At 42.4% G+C, this 17,366-nt stretch overlaps 1 protein-coding gene across 1 annotated transcript in view; it reads right to left on the reverse strand.

Annotated features, from left to right (window-relative positions):
- Positions 1 to 17,366, reverse strand: part of cdh24b (cadherin 24, type 2b) — a 188,260-nt gene that overhangs the window by 26,517 nt on the left and 144,377 nt on the right. The window contains 1 exon segment of the mRNA XM_086202863.1: positions 10,742 to 10,923. Coding sequence (XP_086058989.1) covers positions 10,742 to 10,923 — 182 coding nt within the window.

Genomic DNA, 17,366 nt, shown 5'->3' on the forward strand with positions numbered 1-17,366 from the left:
TGTTTTTTCTTTTGGTATTTAGAACACCAATCTCCATCCCCACTGGACACCTGGCGAGGTTAAAAGTAGGGTTCTGGCATCAACACAAGTAGCAGAGATTGCATTCGGGGCAGGGGTTCAAGCTCTAAAGGTTGTTTATTACTGCGAGCCGTGCGTGGCTGAGTGACTGTGTGCCGCATTCGCACCAGCGGGCTGGCTCTGATGCAATGATCCAAAGCTCTGATCAGTTTTGCCGAGCTGACTGTTCGAGAGGGCGGACACACACAGACGCACACAAAGGTAATCACAACACCTATTTCCCTCACTCTCTCTCTCTGTCTCTCTCTCTCACACACACATAAACACACACACAGACATGCGCACACACACATACACACACACGCACGCACGCACGCACGCACACATATATCCTTGCCACTGATTGCATTCAGAGAAATGGTTGAGTCACACGTTAATGTCAGTGTGGGGGCTTGTGTTTAAGTACAAGTGGTTCTTTTGAGCATGTGTGCCCTCAGATCCTCAACAAATGTGTGTGCGTGTATGTGTGTGTGTGTGTGTGTGTGTGTGTGTGTGTGTGTGTGTGTGTCCTTAAAGTACATGTGCATATGAATCAGCTCAGTGTGATTGGCACAGAGAAGCATGTTGGATGGAGGATGAATAGGCTCCCTGGCTATGCAGAATATTTGCTGTCAGATTCAAACTGAAAAAAATATATATATTCGTCGGATCCCAGCGGCTGTGGGAATATTGATATTCTCTCTCTCCTGCTCTCCGTTATTTCTGATCTCTCTTTTTCTCTTCTTCCTATTTCTTACCTGAGCTGTGTCACAGTAAACTGCTCTACAGGAGAACTCTTAGAATGAGGTGAGGATGGATTAAAAAGGATGCTGGGGAACGGTGAATTGAAAGAAAGAGAAATGCAGGTAATTGGGGGAATATCTGCACAGAAAAAATAAATAAACAAGATTTGTCAGACGATGGGAAACAGGAAGATGGAGATCCTGACAGTGTGTGTGTGTGTGTGTGTGTGTGCGTGTGTGTGTGTGTGTGTGTGTGTGCGCTAGGGGGGTGGGAGAAGGTTCACTAACAGGGTCCCCATCAAAAGAAGAAAGAGGAAATCTGTCTGAGGAGGAGAGGTGTCACTTACACTGTGAGCACACACTCATCACCCCCGCCCTCCCTTCATCCCGCACTCCATCACTTCCTCCTGTGCCACCCTCCCACCCCCCAATAGCAAGTGACAAGGTGCCAGCCACACACACCGTACTCTCATATTTGCTCCTACAGGGAGCACTTATCTATCAGCCGCTCTATGCTTCTCCCATACATGTGCATACGTAGCATGTATGCTAGCTTCCAATCAATCAGTTATTTCACCGCAACATCACTGTGAACAGTGACAGACTCTTGCTACTGAAAAATGAAAAAAACAAAGCTTAATTTCATGACGGACATAGTGTGCAAAAAATTTCAGAGATTGTTTAATCCCTAAAACGGATTGTTTTTATGTTTGGTAATGGAAAGTTGAGCAGCTTCAGAAATCAGTCTATCACTTATGGAGCCATCAATCATATACAGGCATCGAATTCTTAGAAATTGGCCTTGATGAATTCTGACATCAGAGCTTTGAAGGTTCTGCATTTCTTCAGATAAGCTGCCAACTTCTATTGAGATACTGAGTTCAAATCTCACAGTTGTTTTACTTTAGGGTCCCCAAACTTCTCAGCTCAGTAACTGCAAAATCAAGGAGCCACAGACTCATGACCCCAAGTGGTGGAAGTGCACACGTGCCAACAAGCCTATCCCATCACAGCTAAGTTAGATTTTATTTCTATTTAGATTGCTATTTTTGCATTAGTTATAATAATGTTTGTGCTTTTTGAGCCATATAAAGCTTTTGAGTAATCATTCGATCTTTTTTCACCACCCCATTTATGTCTCATGTACCGCACTTTCCAATCCCCACTTTGGGGACCCTGACTGCTCCATAAATGCCCATGTCCCGAGTGCTGTCTCAGACTGTAGTTGCTCATGCACCGTCCAAACTCACTGCTTCCATCAAAAGTCGAATTTTGGAGACATGGTCGTACTCAAAAGGCAGTCTAAAGATGTTACACTGGGCTCAATAAAATAGTGACAATTACCCTCTCTCTCCCCACCACACATTTTTTGGGCTAAACAATTCACCATCTAAAAGAGGCAAAGTTCGTTCACATTTTTACTGACACATGACTTTTCCATAATATCTCCCCCAAATTTTCATGACTGCATTTCCTCTGAAATGTCTAGTTTACACATTGAAAATAAACGGCTAATTCATATCAAAATTCAACAGCGCCACTAAAATCTGTGACGAGCTACATGGTTTGATATAACGTTCACATGTATTTGAGCAATGCTTTTTAGTTGATTTTAACTGAATCACATTTGCCCTGATATGCAGGTATTGAAGTAAAATTCCATTATTTTCCAAAAATGCTATCTTAAAATTCCATGACTTTTCAAGTTTTCTTGTAAATTGTGTAAAGCACCTCCTCCTCCAGGGAGGCGGTGCTCCTGCAGTCCTTTTGGAAATTAAAATTCCTCCATACAATTCCCCTTTTCTATGCACTTCACAGTTAGCAGAAATTAATTAGTTAACCTGCACGCTAGACTGACGATACATAATACATCTTCTCTGAAAGAGGTCGACCCGTTGGCGTACATGCTCGCTTGAGAATGTGAATGAAAGTGTGTGTGTGTGCATGACCTGCATGTACAGTACAGATGTACATTACTGCAGGGCTGAGCTTCAAATCACAAAGGTGGCGCTCAGCCCTCCGTGGCTGTACTGTAATTGGTGCATTATAATGGGACCACACCACACACTGCAGTCTATAATGTCCTCACTACTTGTGAGAGTGTGTGTGTGTGTGTGTGTGTGTGTGTGTGTGTGTGTGTGTGTGTGTGTGTGTGTGTGTGTGTGTGTGTGTGTGTGCGTTGAGCGGCCTGTCGTCCTTGGCAGCTTGATTCGTGTGCATTCTAAATCAAAATCATACATCACATTTGTCTGATGACAAATGCTTTGGACATTTCTGCCAACAAGCACAACTGCAGAGTTGAGAGAACAAAGCCTCTTCTAAATCTCCCTTTTGACTTTGTTCTCCCTCTGCCGCTGTCCCATTCCTCTACCACTTGTCTCTTGTCTTCTGTCTCCGTCTTATTCAACTCTCAGATGTCCCGTGTCTCCCTGTTTCTTCTTAACTTATAAACAAGACATCGCTCCTTTTCTCTCCATTCCACTGTCTCCATCTCTCACTCTTTTTCCCTCTGAGGAGATTAGCACAATCTCTCCTCCGCGTGAGAAAACAAACACAGATAATCCTGGGCGCGCTGCTGGCGTGTGACCGAGGATTAGCCAGCCGTTTTAAGCGAGAGCATATGGAAATAATAACGGCAAACTGACACATGCGCAAGCTAGCTTGTCCCCCAGGTAAGAGGAATGAAAGGCGCACAAATAGCAGGCTTACACAGCTCACAGATTCCCAAAAAACAGACCTCAAAAGGGGAACCTTGTGAATCAGGATGATGCTGGGTTTGTGTTAATGATGTTATGACATGACTAGTTGGGTCTGGTGATCGGACTAGTGTATGTAATGAGGTGGCATTAACCTGGTTGCTGCATCAGTGGCTCTCCGAGCCAAACACACTAGTGCTTTATTAAATCGTCTCATTTGACGACCTGATACATGCAAATATCTGCTCCCATCAGTCTTGTCTGTTCCCTTCATTAGTCCTCCATGTCCCTGCTGATTTAATTTGAATGAGCTGATTGATTTAAAGGAAATTTCCGCAGCATTGACAGACGCCCTCTGGCCGTTAGAGGCAGTGCTGTGCGGCCATGTCAAGGAGCTACCGCACCACAGAGTGCTTTTGCTAATTCTTCAATTACCTGCCACTTACACTGTGGTCTTGTTCACCTGCTGTATCAAAACTCTATTAGCAGTAATCTATTAACTGTGATATGTAATGAGTAAAAAAATGAATTGCTTAAAAGTCAGGGAACAAAAGAGGGAAAACAGAGGAGCATAAAAGAGTAAAACATACAAAGATACATCTGTGTCCTTCTATGTGCTCCGTCATGTATGAGCGTGTGGATATGAAACACAAGGACTCAGACTTCGTCAGAATACCAACACACACTGTCTGACATGGCCTCTAGACACAGAATAGAGGAAGACAAAAGAAGGGAGCATGTTTATGTGTGACTGAGTGTGTGTGTGTGTGTGTGTGTGTGTGTGTGTGTGCGCGCGTGCTTGCCTGTGCCTGTATATGGGTTTATATTTATCTGCATTTAAGCTTGTATGTCTGTTGTTGTGTGCCAGGAGATGAGACGGAAGGAGAGAGAGTGAGAGAGAGAGAGAGAGAGAGAGAGAGAGAGAAAGAGTAATGAAATAATGCAGACAGACAGAGGCTGATGATGGGGGGGTAGAGGAAGGGAGACTGGGAGGGGGAGGAGGAGAAGAATCTTTGTTGCTGGGGGTCTCTGCGGGACTGACAGTAAATAAGCAGTGATAAGAAGCATGCAGCCCCAGACTCGCAGACTATTAATGACCCAGCTCGTTTTGCGTATCCCTGGCTAACCCTCACATTTCCGTGGCTTCTCCACGGTCTCTTCCTCTCACAGGCATGTGTTCCTCCTCTTTGTCTGATTCTTTCTTCCTCGCTCCACTTTTTCAGCACACAGTCTCTGTCTCATTTCCAGCAGCCTCTCTTGACTCCATTTCACTTATTTTGCTTTTAACCACCTGCCTTCCATCTGACACATCCGTCCAGCCAGCAGTCACACCCCCCCACAGACACACAGACACAGACACACACACACACACACACACACACACACACACACACACACACACACACACACACACACACACTCCCCACAGTTTAACAAGAGGGAGCTGCAAGGTCAAGTGTTTTATATTGATGTGTACTTGTGTATTTATGTGTGTGTGCGCGCGTGTGTGTGTGCGTGCGCGAGTGTGTGTGTGCGCGCGCGCGTGTGTGTGTGTACATCCATGCTTGTGTGCATGAGCGAGAGTGCAATCTAAGATCAGCGGTTAAAGAGATTCAGCCCGCAGCGGTGAGATGACCAGCAAGGTCAAGGCAGACGCTGTGGCAACACAAATTGTTCCGCTTGGAAATCCTTCCTTCTCCGGGGGGGCACACAGATCATCTCATTCCCCTGTTTAAATTCTTCACAGCTTCCTGCCTTCTGACTTCAAACTTAAGTATATGCACACAGACAAAAACAAGGATTTTTGTTGTTTTATGTGTGCAGATGTAAAAACTTTGGGGGAGCTTAGTGTCAATTTTACGCTTTGTGTATTTTAATTCAATTAGAGCCTGATCTTACATGTTTCTTGCTAGATTCCCTGAAAGGCTAAATCCCATTTAACTTCTTCAAGCCAGTTTTTATTCATGAGACCACACCTGTCCAGGTTTGCTTCATCTGCTCCTGCGCTCAAAAACAATCCTGCTACAGTTGGAGTACAACCTGTGACACTGCGCCTTGCAGCACCTGTAAATATTCAATATTTGTTCCACTTTGCTTCAGAACAAATGAATCTAGTGTAACCTGTGGGAGCCTGGAGTTTTATTGAATATTTCACTGATAGAAGGCTTCCTGTTTTAATCTATTTCTTGCCCTCACTCGGAGCCTTTGCAGGGAGATTAAAACAGCACAGAAGGACACCAGGTGGAAGCAGGCCGAAATAATTGTATTGTTTTGTTTGTGTTGTGGAGAACAAGGCAGCTGGGAGGAACCTTGTGGGTGTGGATGTATTGAATCGGTTTGTTTACAAATTCCCACCCGTTTTACTGGTCACATCAGGTGACTGGTTCTACTTTTACTCATCCCTTATAGGTGGTCTCCATATTACCTCTTTCCTGATGTATTTTTACACTCCAGGGAAAGCTGGCGGCCAGGGGCACTGGCTCCGTGCACGCGTACATCTGATTGTTTTATTTAATGTGATCTCGAAAAAGATGTGAGGAGATTTCTTTAAATTTGCCCCAAACCTCCAATGGGACTTCAGGATGGAAGGAAAGATTTTTCTTTTGTTAGAGGTCAAAGGGCAAGGTCACGGCCATTTCACACATATGCTGTATTTCTGGAACAACTGCAGGAAATTTCTCCGAATTCTCCATCACTATCCACTGGGACTTTAGGATGTACTGAAAAGATTTTGGTGGTCAAAGGTCAAGGTTACAGTGACGAGCATACATCAAAGATGCTTGCAACTGCAATGCAGTATTTCTTGTTTGTTATTGTTATTAATATAATCTCTATTTTTACTTCCTCCTGCCTGTCTTTCAGCCTCTGTGGCTGCGTTAATTCCTCTCCACAGCTGTCACAGATTTTCCCGTTCTTGCTGTCTTTGCACATCTCTCTCTGGTTTCTTCTTACTCCACCTTGCTTGTTATACTGCACTCTCTCCCGTCACTGCCTCTCAGGACTTCATTTTAACACGCCTCTGTCAGCTCTCCCATCTTCTCTCCCTTGCTTCAACCCCTCTCTTTCCCCTCGTTCCTGGGGCCTCACCTTCAATTTCTTTCTTCTCGCATTTCTCACCATATCCACTCCTCTCCCTACCTCTCTGCTCCTCTTCAAAGGAACTTGGAAATCCTGCTCCTCACACCACCTCCAAGTGTGGATTGTTTTTAACGAATCGTACAGATCCAAGGGTGAGACGTGACACGGGGACAGCGACAGGATTCAGACTTAAGTTTGCTGAATTTTTGCCCAGCAGCTTTAAGAGGATGACAGACTCCCTTCTTTACATCCAGAGAAAAGAATTTCCTGCAGGAAAGATGAGCAAACTAGTCAATTAAACGATTATTTGGATGATCAGTTCATTTTTTGAGGGACTTTTTTTTGGAGAGATAAAACAAAAAAAATGCATAGCTTTCAGATCTTAATTACAAGGATGTCCTGCTTTTCTCCTTGAATGGGAGCAAATGAATCTAAAGCTCAATTTCAAGATATTTTCTCAAATTGTGACTCTTAATTTGACCAAGACTAAACAGAAAAATGAAAATGATCATGAAGCTTAACACAGCTTAAGATTCAATCGAAATGTAAGTGTGGTAAGTTCTCAATCGACAGATTTGTTGTTAAAAATCATCAACAACTTACATTTCTCTTGTCAACAAATGAAAGTATAAACCAACAATATGTTCAGTTCATTCGTTCTAGCCTCTCCATTTTGTTCCTACAGGCTAAAAATTCTTTCTTTTTTCCCCCCTTTTTTGTTTTGACACGTGGTCAAAAACTCAAGTGATTTCAAGGTATCTCAACCAAAGTATAAATCCTTCATCATTGAACCGTCTCAGTTGTTACGGCGACTTTAAACTGTTAAGGTAACTGTTAAGGGAAAAGTTTATTACTACATACACTTTACAGCATTTAATATCGGGAAAATTTATTTCACCAGCGGGTAACGTGAACTTTGGGTCTGTGTTGTGGTCAGGTTACATGTACCAGTTTAAACAAAAACGAGCCCCTATGCCACTGTGTCCTCCCACAGTAAAAATTCCAGATTAGATGAATACTGAATATTTGTCATTTTATGTATTTAACCGCTGGATTCTCAGCACGTGTATCACTGGACACAATGACGCTCAAATATTCAACTGTGGGAATGAGAAGAAAAACACGTGACTGAAGGGAGGTTTTGTTTTTTGACTCCAGTAGAGATCAAACTAATGTGACGGCATCGTTTCATCTCCATTCCACTCACAACATTCAGTCACGTATCTGGTGTCAAAGCAATACGATTAATAATGAGCAAGCAACGCAGAGGAGGGCCACATGTGCTCCTGAATGAAATAACCCACAGTGGCTGATGGAACACGAGCGCAACAGCGCTGGAGTCACATACATCCGACTTCTCCTTTAGAGACAAGCCATGTTTGTTGGAGCAACGCATAGTCAGTTTTCATCTTTCATAGGATTTATTAAATTGAAAATCGAAATTGAAATTGAAAATATGGCTAAACGTATCCCTTGCAAGCAAGGCTCTCAAGGAATAAAATCAATAAAGCAATAAAGAGAGGAATTTTTCCCACAACTCTGTGTCAATATTCCGGCCCATAGAATTGATATCTTGTCACATTATATCCTGATAAAATCGTACCGTGACCCATGAATGTTAGGCAGCATTTCAGTGTGTTCCTGTTCAGTGACACAGCAACTATACGCGCTTTATTTTTCGACTGTACTTAGGGCCAGTAACATTGTACAGCTTTGCAAATATCATTCTAAAGTGGAAATTTGAATGAAAATGTGATGACGGTTTTGAGTCAGTTGGTTAGTTGGTTCAGTTCTGAATGTAAAGTATAGTGTATGAAGTCACGTCAATATTATGAGCCTCCCACATGCTAAACAGTGTCTCATCTTCATTCATCCCAGTTGATTCCCTACACCGTCACTACTGGATTCCACTGAGGTTTTTTTGTGACTGCCGGGGTAAAAAATGCTTTTTTTTTTTCTTTTTTTTTGCAATGGCTTTTCTTAAGAATTTCAACACAATTTTGATTATTTTTATGGGAATTTATTTTAGAGTATAATTGCAGGGACTGTTAAAATGCGCATGCAAAAATTGCGCGCGAAGAACTTCCTGTGACAATCGACGTCCTATTTCACAAAAAGAGCCAAAGAAGATTTTAGTTCTCAATTGCCTGGATGCTTTTTCAACAATAACCCACACAAAACAGCGGTTCTATACTACAGCTGGTATAATAAACCACAATGCTGTTTGTACAAAAATGAGAGGTTCATGTGGGAATCTGAAAAATAAGCAAGCTCCCTCGTTTTCTGAAAGTTTGGCTGACTTTGTATCAATTTATGTGATCGCAGGATCACAACTGTCGGCAGATTCTGTGTAGAGTTGAGTTGTTTCATGACCCATGTGTCACTCCTAGCCTCCACACATTCAGATACTGCACAGGCACTCTGCTCCTGACACATATAAGAGCAAGAAATATAATCTAATACCGTAATGTGTAGTGCAGATTACACAGGATACATAACAAGACACACAAATTCTCCTGAGTGGTGTCCCATAGATCAGAGCTGTGTTTGACTCCATTAAAGGAACATATAGTTTGTGTGGAGACTGATTTGAAATGAAGGCATGTTGTCTCACATGCCTCCCCTGCTTATTAGTCTAGTGAACCAGCCCTCCTCCATTTACAGTACATGTGTACATCAACAAGCCCCACCGCGAATGAGCCCCCACCGAGCCCACGTCTCTGCATGAATGTGATTATTGGGGATGACAGCCAATTTATGGAATGGCAATCGTTATCATTTAGTGAATCATAACACTGAAGGGAACCATTGGGCCAGGGTAGTGTCATTGATCCGTCTGTGTACAGAAATGTTCCACACACACGGGACTCTTGGCTGTAAGGCAGCAGTAAAACCACCTCAACACTGGTCAAGATGTTTTTTGCAGCAAACAGTGTTAGAGGTTACAAAGTAACAGGTTACAGATGTGACAGCATTACACAAGACATTACTTTTAGCTGTAATATTGTAATATAACTCTCAGTGGCATGGAATTTCAGTTTTAGTTTTATAATTCCTATGAAAGAAACTGAAGTTAGCCTGTACGTTTCCAACCGAAATGATGCGGCGGTGTTCCCATTCAAGATACTTCCTGTTGCTGCATCGGTGGCCTAGGCAGCGCTGAGGCTGAACCTCCATCAGCGGCCTTACATGGCTTTCAGTTTGACAAAGACAAGAACAGGAACGTAATAGCCAATTGCTGTTCATGTCTGAGGCCGTAGGAACTCTTTGCATCACAAGGTAGCACAAGTAGCATGAGGAATTAAATGAACTGTGGATCTATCGTGCTGCTTGAAACTAGAGATATGAAGAGACTTGTGAGTTCCTAATGGAGTATGTTGTTAAACATATGCAGTTTCACTCACTGGCTAACGTTGCCATAGAAACCAAGTTCACATATAGGTCAGTGAGTTGCATCGCCACAATGAACTACAATAAAATACAAAACAAAATCCTCTTCAGTTTTGTCTCGTCATACCTCTGTGCCAATTTTGGTGAAAGTCATGCAGATCTATTGTAATTCATACCTACACACAGACAGTAATATTGTACTGTAACTCATTACTTCCTAATGGTAGGAGGAAGTAATTTGTAATACATCAGGTTTTGAAAGCAGCTTGCCAAGCACTGGCATCATCTAATGCAAATGGATGTAGATCTATATAAAAAGGAGGTTCACCCTGAGTGAATTAATTAGAAACTCATCAAAACACCGACATCAGAGGGGAGAGAAATAAACAGAAAACACACGAGGACTAGAGATCTTTAGTATTCATCCCTCACTCAACTGCTTGGAGATGAATCACCTCAAATCCTGTTGGTTTTATTTAGTATTATTGTGTAATTCCAGGTTAATGGGCTTAGGCAACATGCTGTTAGCTGTGCTTTTGACTCATGGACAAAAAAAAAAACCTGCCCACGTTACCTGTGTCATCACCTCTCCTCCCCCTCATCATCTGTCTCTCCTCTGCTCTTTACTCTTCAGCAAGCGCTGTCCTCCCTACCCCTCCCTCATCTACTTTGTGTCTCATGACATCCAAATGACCTCCTCTTCCTCCTCTTATACGTGCTCTTTTTAAAACCTCCATCTGTCCAACCCTCCGTCTCACTCGATACCCCTTCTCTCACCTTGTTGAGAGTGAGGACCGCTTCCTGGTTCACTCCGGTGATGTTGAACGTGTCACCGGTCTCCCCCTCCAGGATTGTATACTCCAGCTTGGCATTCTCACCGAGGTCATCGTCGCTAGCCGAGATTCGGCCTATCTCAGCGCCAGGGATGGCCAGCTCAGAGACAGAGAAGGACCACATACCTGGGAGGGACACAAGATGTTAGAGTCTTTCCACATACATTTATCAGTTCTCCTTTGTCTTTGGAACTGTTTTCAATCGGCTGTTCCTCATTACCTGCACCCAGCCAATATTTATGCCTACAATATTTTATTCAGATAAGGCGGCATTTAATTGAAGAGACTTGAGAGGCTTAGAGAGAGAGAGAGAGAGAGAGATAAAAGAAAAGAAAGTGAAATGTTATTAAGAGGTAAAATATGCCCAGAAAACTTGCTCTAAAAACACCTCATTTGAAAGAAGCTATGATTAAAAACAGGAGGAAGAGACTAGATAAAAAAGTAAAGAATACAGTTAAGCGCTCCCTCAAAACATTTGAACTTGACGACCACTCTCACCATCCAGAGAGTTAATCAAGATAACAGGCTCTTTCATGTGTGCCGCCATCACGTTTAAACATGCTGTTTTGCCGTTCAGAGCCAGGCCCATTAATGCAGCACATTATGAGCCCTTTTGCTGGTTTTGCAGTTTATATTGTAGGGACACTCAGTCCAGTTCTCCTATGATTCAGTGGACTGATGAATCTCTCTGATGAAAATATGGAGCACTAGACTGCGGTGCACGTGTGAACCCACATTACTACATGAAAAGCATTTATGCTTCTGCACATAAATGCAAATATGCACTCACCACTTTAATTCAGGCTAAAACACAGAGGCTGCAGTGCCAAGAAAAAGCACGGGAGAAGAGCCTGAGTGAGGGAAAAGGTATTAAGTATCACTATGTGGCTCACACGCACACACACACACGCGCACACACACGCGCACACACACACGCGCACACACACACACACACACACACAGACCAGACAGGCTCATTCAAAGAGAGCTGTTATCTGCTCACACTGAGGGGATCAGATAGACCTGTAAATGTGGGCGAGAACAACATCACACAAACACATCGTGTTGACACAATAAAAGATAGTAGCCACCACTTCAACAAGACAGTATCTGGGCCCAGTCAGATGACATCACCGTCAGACAACAGGCATCAGTCTGCGTGGATCAGAGTGGCTTTGGCATTAACAAGCAAGCTTATCATTCACCGTTTGATTTTTAAGTCTTGCGTTGGCCAGTTTACCAGGTCAACCCAAGACCGCACTGTACTGGTTGTTAGTTTATTTGATCTCTATTGAAATAGCCCCTCTTATTCACCATTTCCCTCCTACATTACCAACAATGGAACTCATTTTCTCACACATCTGTTGAGAGCTTTCATGTCATGTCATGTTCGGCTAGCTTTAGCTAATGTAGCCTGGAGCACTGAGCCTCGGGCAGAGATGAGCAGCAGCACAGGGAAGGTAGCTTAATTTCTTTGTAACTCACAAATCCCCAGGTTTCTTTCATTCTAATGTCTCAAACTCCACTCACACACTTTAAAACTACAAGTGAACACTTGGAAAGGGAAAGCAACAGCCCATGCTGCTGTTGCTTTCATCCACAGCTGAAGCCGTTATGTACTGTACGTTTCCAAAACGCTGAGTTTGATTATCAATGCCCTTGTTATATTTTTTGACAAATTAGCAAAAGCCACACATTGAATGTTATGATATAGGCAGCAATATTTTGTTATAAATCCAACTAAACAGTATTCTGAATAAAACACTGCCATGTAAACAGCATTTTAAGATTACTTGAACCTGACTTAGGTTAGGTATGTGAAGACCACTGCAACACCGTGCTGCCGACTTGATGATAGCCGTTTGTCAAAGTATACTTCAATATATAATGATATGATACATTGTGATACTTTACATATTTAAAAAAAAAATCATAAGTGACAGAACAAGCAGCTGCACGGTGGTGCAGTGGTCAGCGCTGTTGCCTCACAGCAAGAAGGTTCTGGGTTCGAGTCCTGGCTCGGGCGCGGGATCTTTCTGTGTGAGTCTCCATGTTCTCCCTGTTCCTGCTGGGTTCTCTCTGGTACTCCAGCTTCTTCCACAGTCCAAAGACATCAATTTAGGGACGAGGCTGATTGATACTCTAAATTGACCGTGAGTGTGAGTGTGAATGGTTGTCTGTCTCCATGTGTTGGCCCTGTGATGGACTGGCGACCTGTCCAGGGTGAACCCCGCCTCTCGCCTGTAGCTGCTGGGATAGACTCCAGCCCCCCCGCAACCCTTAACAGGAATAAGCGGAAGAAAATGAATGGATGGACGGAAGTGACATAACAACCTACTGTGCACATCTGGGGTAGTCTAATAATCATAGAAGACTTTGTAGTTTTTTGAGGTCTGGGAGCCTGTAAAGGCATCAGTGGGGATATGATGATTCTGAATGAGTAAAATCTCTCTATGTTGCATGAATATTATAGAAAGAACTGATGTAAAGGCCTTAGTTGAAATATTATTTAGAAGAGGTCAGGTTATTGCAGTCAAAGAAAGAGAACAAAAATCCTGGAGTTTTTATGTTTGATGAAAATCCACCTGGTAGTTTGTGCTAATCATGCTGACAGAGACATATAACATAGAAACAAACAACACTGAAAACATAATCTCATTTGTTGGAGGAAACAATTGTTTTTGTGAGGTTTGGGAGCTACATTTGTCTTTGATTCATTTCCTTCTTGTCTCGAGGTCCCAGTTGTTGACATTCTTCTTTTTACGGAGCAGAGACTGAAACTGAACACCACTACCGAGAAAACAAGGTATCACACACACGCACACGCACACGCACACACACTCACGCGCACGCACGCACACACACACACACACACACAAAATGAGGACATCCGTCTGTCAGACGAGCTATTTCGTGGCGTGTGTCAGCCTGAATGGGATCAGTGGAGGCCTTTGATTATGCTTTTACACTTTGCCATACAAACAAAAAGAAAACAGCTTGAGGGAGAAAAAATATCATTAACCCCTTTTGTTCATTGCAGCTGAAAATTGAAGTTATCAATTTAAGAATGAATGTGTCAATGATGTGGTGATACAAGCAGTATAATCTGATAAGCAACTAAAAGCAGAACAGCCTAGATGAAACATTAAGATAAAGCAACACTGAATCAAATAGTTTTTCAATAATCTGCCTTTTTAATCATGTTTTCCAGCTCTGTGTGTACCTGATGGCTGCTGGTAATTGCTGCTTTATTGTGTCTCTGAAAAACACTATAAAAATCACATTTAGAATTAGTTTATTAGTGCTTTCTATTGGTGGCTGCCTCTTGAATGCCAAGTGATTCTCAATGGGGATTACATAACAACACAGATGACAAAAATTCCCAACTGACATTCAAACAGGATTGGCTTTTCATAGTTAAATATGCTTAAAAGGTTAGCTGCTAGCAAGCACCGCAGCATTTCCTCTGCAAACACAGCAAGCAGTAAGTGTGACAGTAGCATTAAGTTCACTGCTGGCCTTGTGGCTCTTAAGGGCCATGAATTGGCCCCATTACCATATGCTGCTCTCCAGGCTGCTCTTTACCCACTCCCTTTTTTTTTTTTTTTTTTTTTACTTTACTTCATTTACCTCCTGGTGAACAACTGCTACCTCCTTCTCCTCTCTGTCATCTGCAATTTACTCAAGGTGCAACACCAGATGCTGCTGAAGAGGGTTTTCCACTGCATGAAATGTAGGAGATGCAGGCCAAAAGGCTGGGTTAAATTCACCATAGCTTTTTAACTGAGGGCTAATTTCTACAAAGAAAAAAAGTGATGGATGCATGTAGTCTAAGAGCGCCACCTCCAAATGTCAGGACCTCCAGTGCTTTAATGGGTGTTGCTCATTATTAATCACTCAAGCTAGAATCTACATCATTCTTTTATTTCTCCACACAAGACTTGATTAGCACCTCCAGAGGCCCCTGGGCACCAAAGCTCATGACACACTTTGACCTGCTATCCAATCATAACTTGGCCAACAAACGCCAATCATGAGATTTAAATTGATACCTCACCCAGAAAGTGTTTCACATGCTCGTGGATACAGTAGGGGTCTTGAGATCAGTGCTTCCATGTACGAAGGCCTCAGAAGAAGTGTTGTAGTTTCTTGTTGGCTTTGTGGATCATACCAAACGATGCACATCAGCGTCTCTAAATGGACATCTTTGTGCGGTTTTGCTGTTGTTAGCCATTATCAGTCCCTGTTAGCTTTAAGCTAAATATAGGTGACTGGCTTCTGCTTCATTCTTGAGTCACAAAGAAGTGATACAAAAAATGTCTTTGCGAGTTCCAGACACTTACTGTATTCATGAATTCTTGAAAGGCACAATACCTTTTGTGACAACCCCCTGCCAATGCTTGATGAACAATTTCTATCTTACTCCGATATGATAAAGCTGCTCTGTGGCGGACATCTCAAAACTCCATGTATTGATTTAGACAAACTTCCTGCCTGGAAATAAAGAAAAAAGTGCTCAACATGAAGGGGCCCTTATTGGTCAAAGGGCCACTGGCACTGACCCTGATTGCCCGTATGGTATTTTCAGCAAGTGCACGCAGCAAACAGCTTACGGCCCGGACTCCATAAACATCGATTTTAGCCGTGCTAGCTGTGTAGCAATGGGAATAGCAATGTTGGTGTGTCTGCAATGACCCCACCAGCCACTACGCTATTTCTGACTCAATGGCAGAACATCTCCTATGCCATTGTTATGCATTTCATGCCAAACAGTGATGCAGAGTAAAGGTGCACTATTCCTGACACATTAGAATGTTTTTAAACCGTAAAGGTAGTCTTACTGACAAGAAGCAAGGCCTGATGTCTATTTGTAACTCCTTGCTCCGAACATCTGTTCTACCTCTCTTAGCTGTCAATCACCCAGGTTTGCAAAGACTTTGATGTTACAGAGGTACACCAAAGATGTCAGGAGCTAGGAGTTAAAATTAGCCATCAGCTTTGCCTCCTGTCTGTTAGACTAAACTGAGGGTTTAAAAAGTTGTAAGAGCAAATTTATGGATAAGAACATTTCATGAACAAGGCTTGTTGAACTCAAGTAACCTGAGTCATGGGATCCCCTGATTTTTTTTTTTTTTCAAGCTTCTGCATCAGTAAAAGGCTTTGGTTGGTAGAATGACGTTAGTTTGTACATCCCATCCTTGTTAAGGCCATTTCCCAAGAACGCTTTTGGGAAATTTCTTCAAATTTGACTCAAATGTCTGCTGGACTCCAAGGATGACCTGAGAGGTCCATCACCATGTCGGCATTCTTGAGGGTGTTTTAGCTAGCTTGTCATTAAATTTTATGCAAAGATTCATGTTTCCACATGAACTGAGACAACTTTGGTGGATTGACTTTTTGTCAAGCACCATGGAGAACAGGTTTTTGAAATTTGACCACAGACCTGGAAACTCTGTCCTGTCACGGCTGTCTTTTTCAGTAATTTTAATCAACAAATATTAGTATGCTAAATTGATAAGCTCAGCTGGGAAGATGAACATGCATAACATCAGCCTGTTAGCACCAGCATGTTAACATAAGCCCGTTAGCAGTATTATGTTAGCAGGGTAACGTTTAAGCACGAATGAGCCTCCAACGGCCTTTTTGAGATATTTGCATGGGTCTTATTTTTTCCACTTGTGAGTTCATTTCTATTTCAATTCCCAAATCTGGCAATTTAGATGATTAATAATATCTTGGCTTCAATTCCTGCATGCAACCACAAACATCAAACGTCATTCCTATGCTTATATAAACATTAAATCATTTCAGATAAAGGAACACACATTTTTAGAGGCAATATGCTAATTTCCATCCCTGGTATTTTTTATTCTGGGACTCCACTAGTGCTAAAAAAAACCCCTCTCAGTTCATCCTCTCTGCAACAAGTAATTCTAACTCCTGTCATCCCTTTTAGCTGGATTCTTCCCTCCCTACAAGCCCACATCCCTCTGATTGGCCAACTTCCAGAAGCCTGCTGATGCGCCCTCGTCCTCCACGGGTGTGATGCGCCCACAGCAGATGACCATTTAAAGGCATGTGTGTTGAGATGTATGCTTGACATGCATGTGGAATGAAATGTTGAAGTTGGAGTGTTCAGAGCAGTCTTGCTCTCATTGTACTCTTATCATTATTACCATTAATATCACACACATTGCAATTAACTTCACATTTGTGACGGAAAATATGTGAAAGCATTGATATAAAATAAGTGGGTATATTCTGAGGCTACGACCCTATTGTTTATATGAGGTCAAGTCTGAAACCATTTAATACATTTAGATACCATTTAGATACCAACACGTTATTTCCTAAATTGAAAAGCTGTCAGCACAAAGCAAAAAAAAAAAAAGTAAAAAAAAAAATATATATATATATTACTGGGCCAACATTTTTTTCTTTTAAATTCATGAAACTTGCTTATATACCTTCTAATTTTCTCTGCCGTGTCGAGGGGTTGCTGGACTATCTCACCTCCTCCCAGTAATCTAATGTACCGAATAACCAGCTGCTCCTGATATTAGCTTTCA

This window comes from Aulostomus chinensis, chromosome 5 (assembly GCF_037954235.1).
Source record: "Aulostomus chinensis isolate RoL2024-O1b breed Wild chromosome 5, RoL_Achi_v1.0, whole genome shotgun sequence".
Taxonomy (NCBI): Eukaryota; Metazoa; Chordata; class Actinopteri; order Syngnathiformes; family Aulostomidae; genus Aulostomus; species Aulostomus chinensis.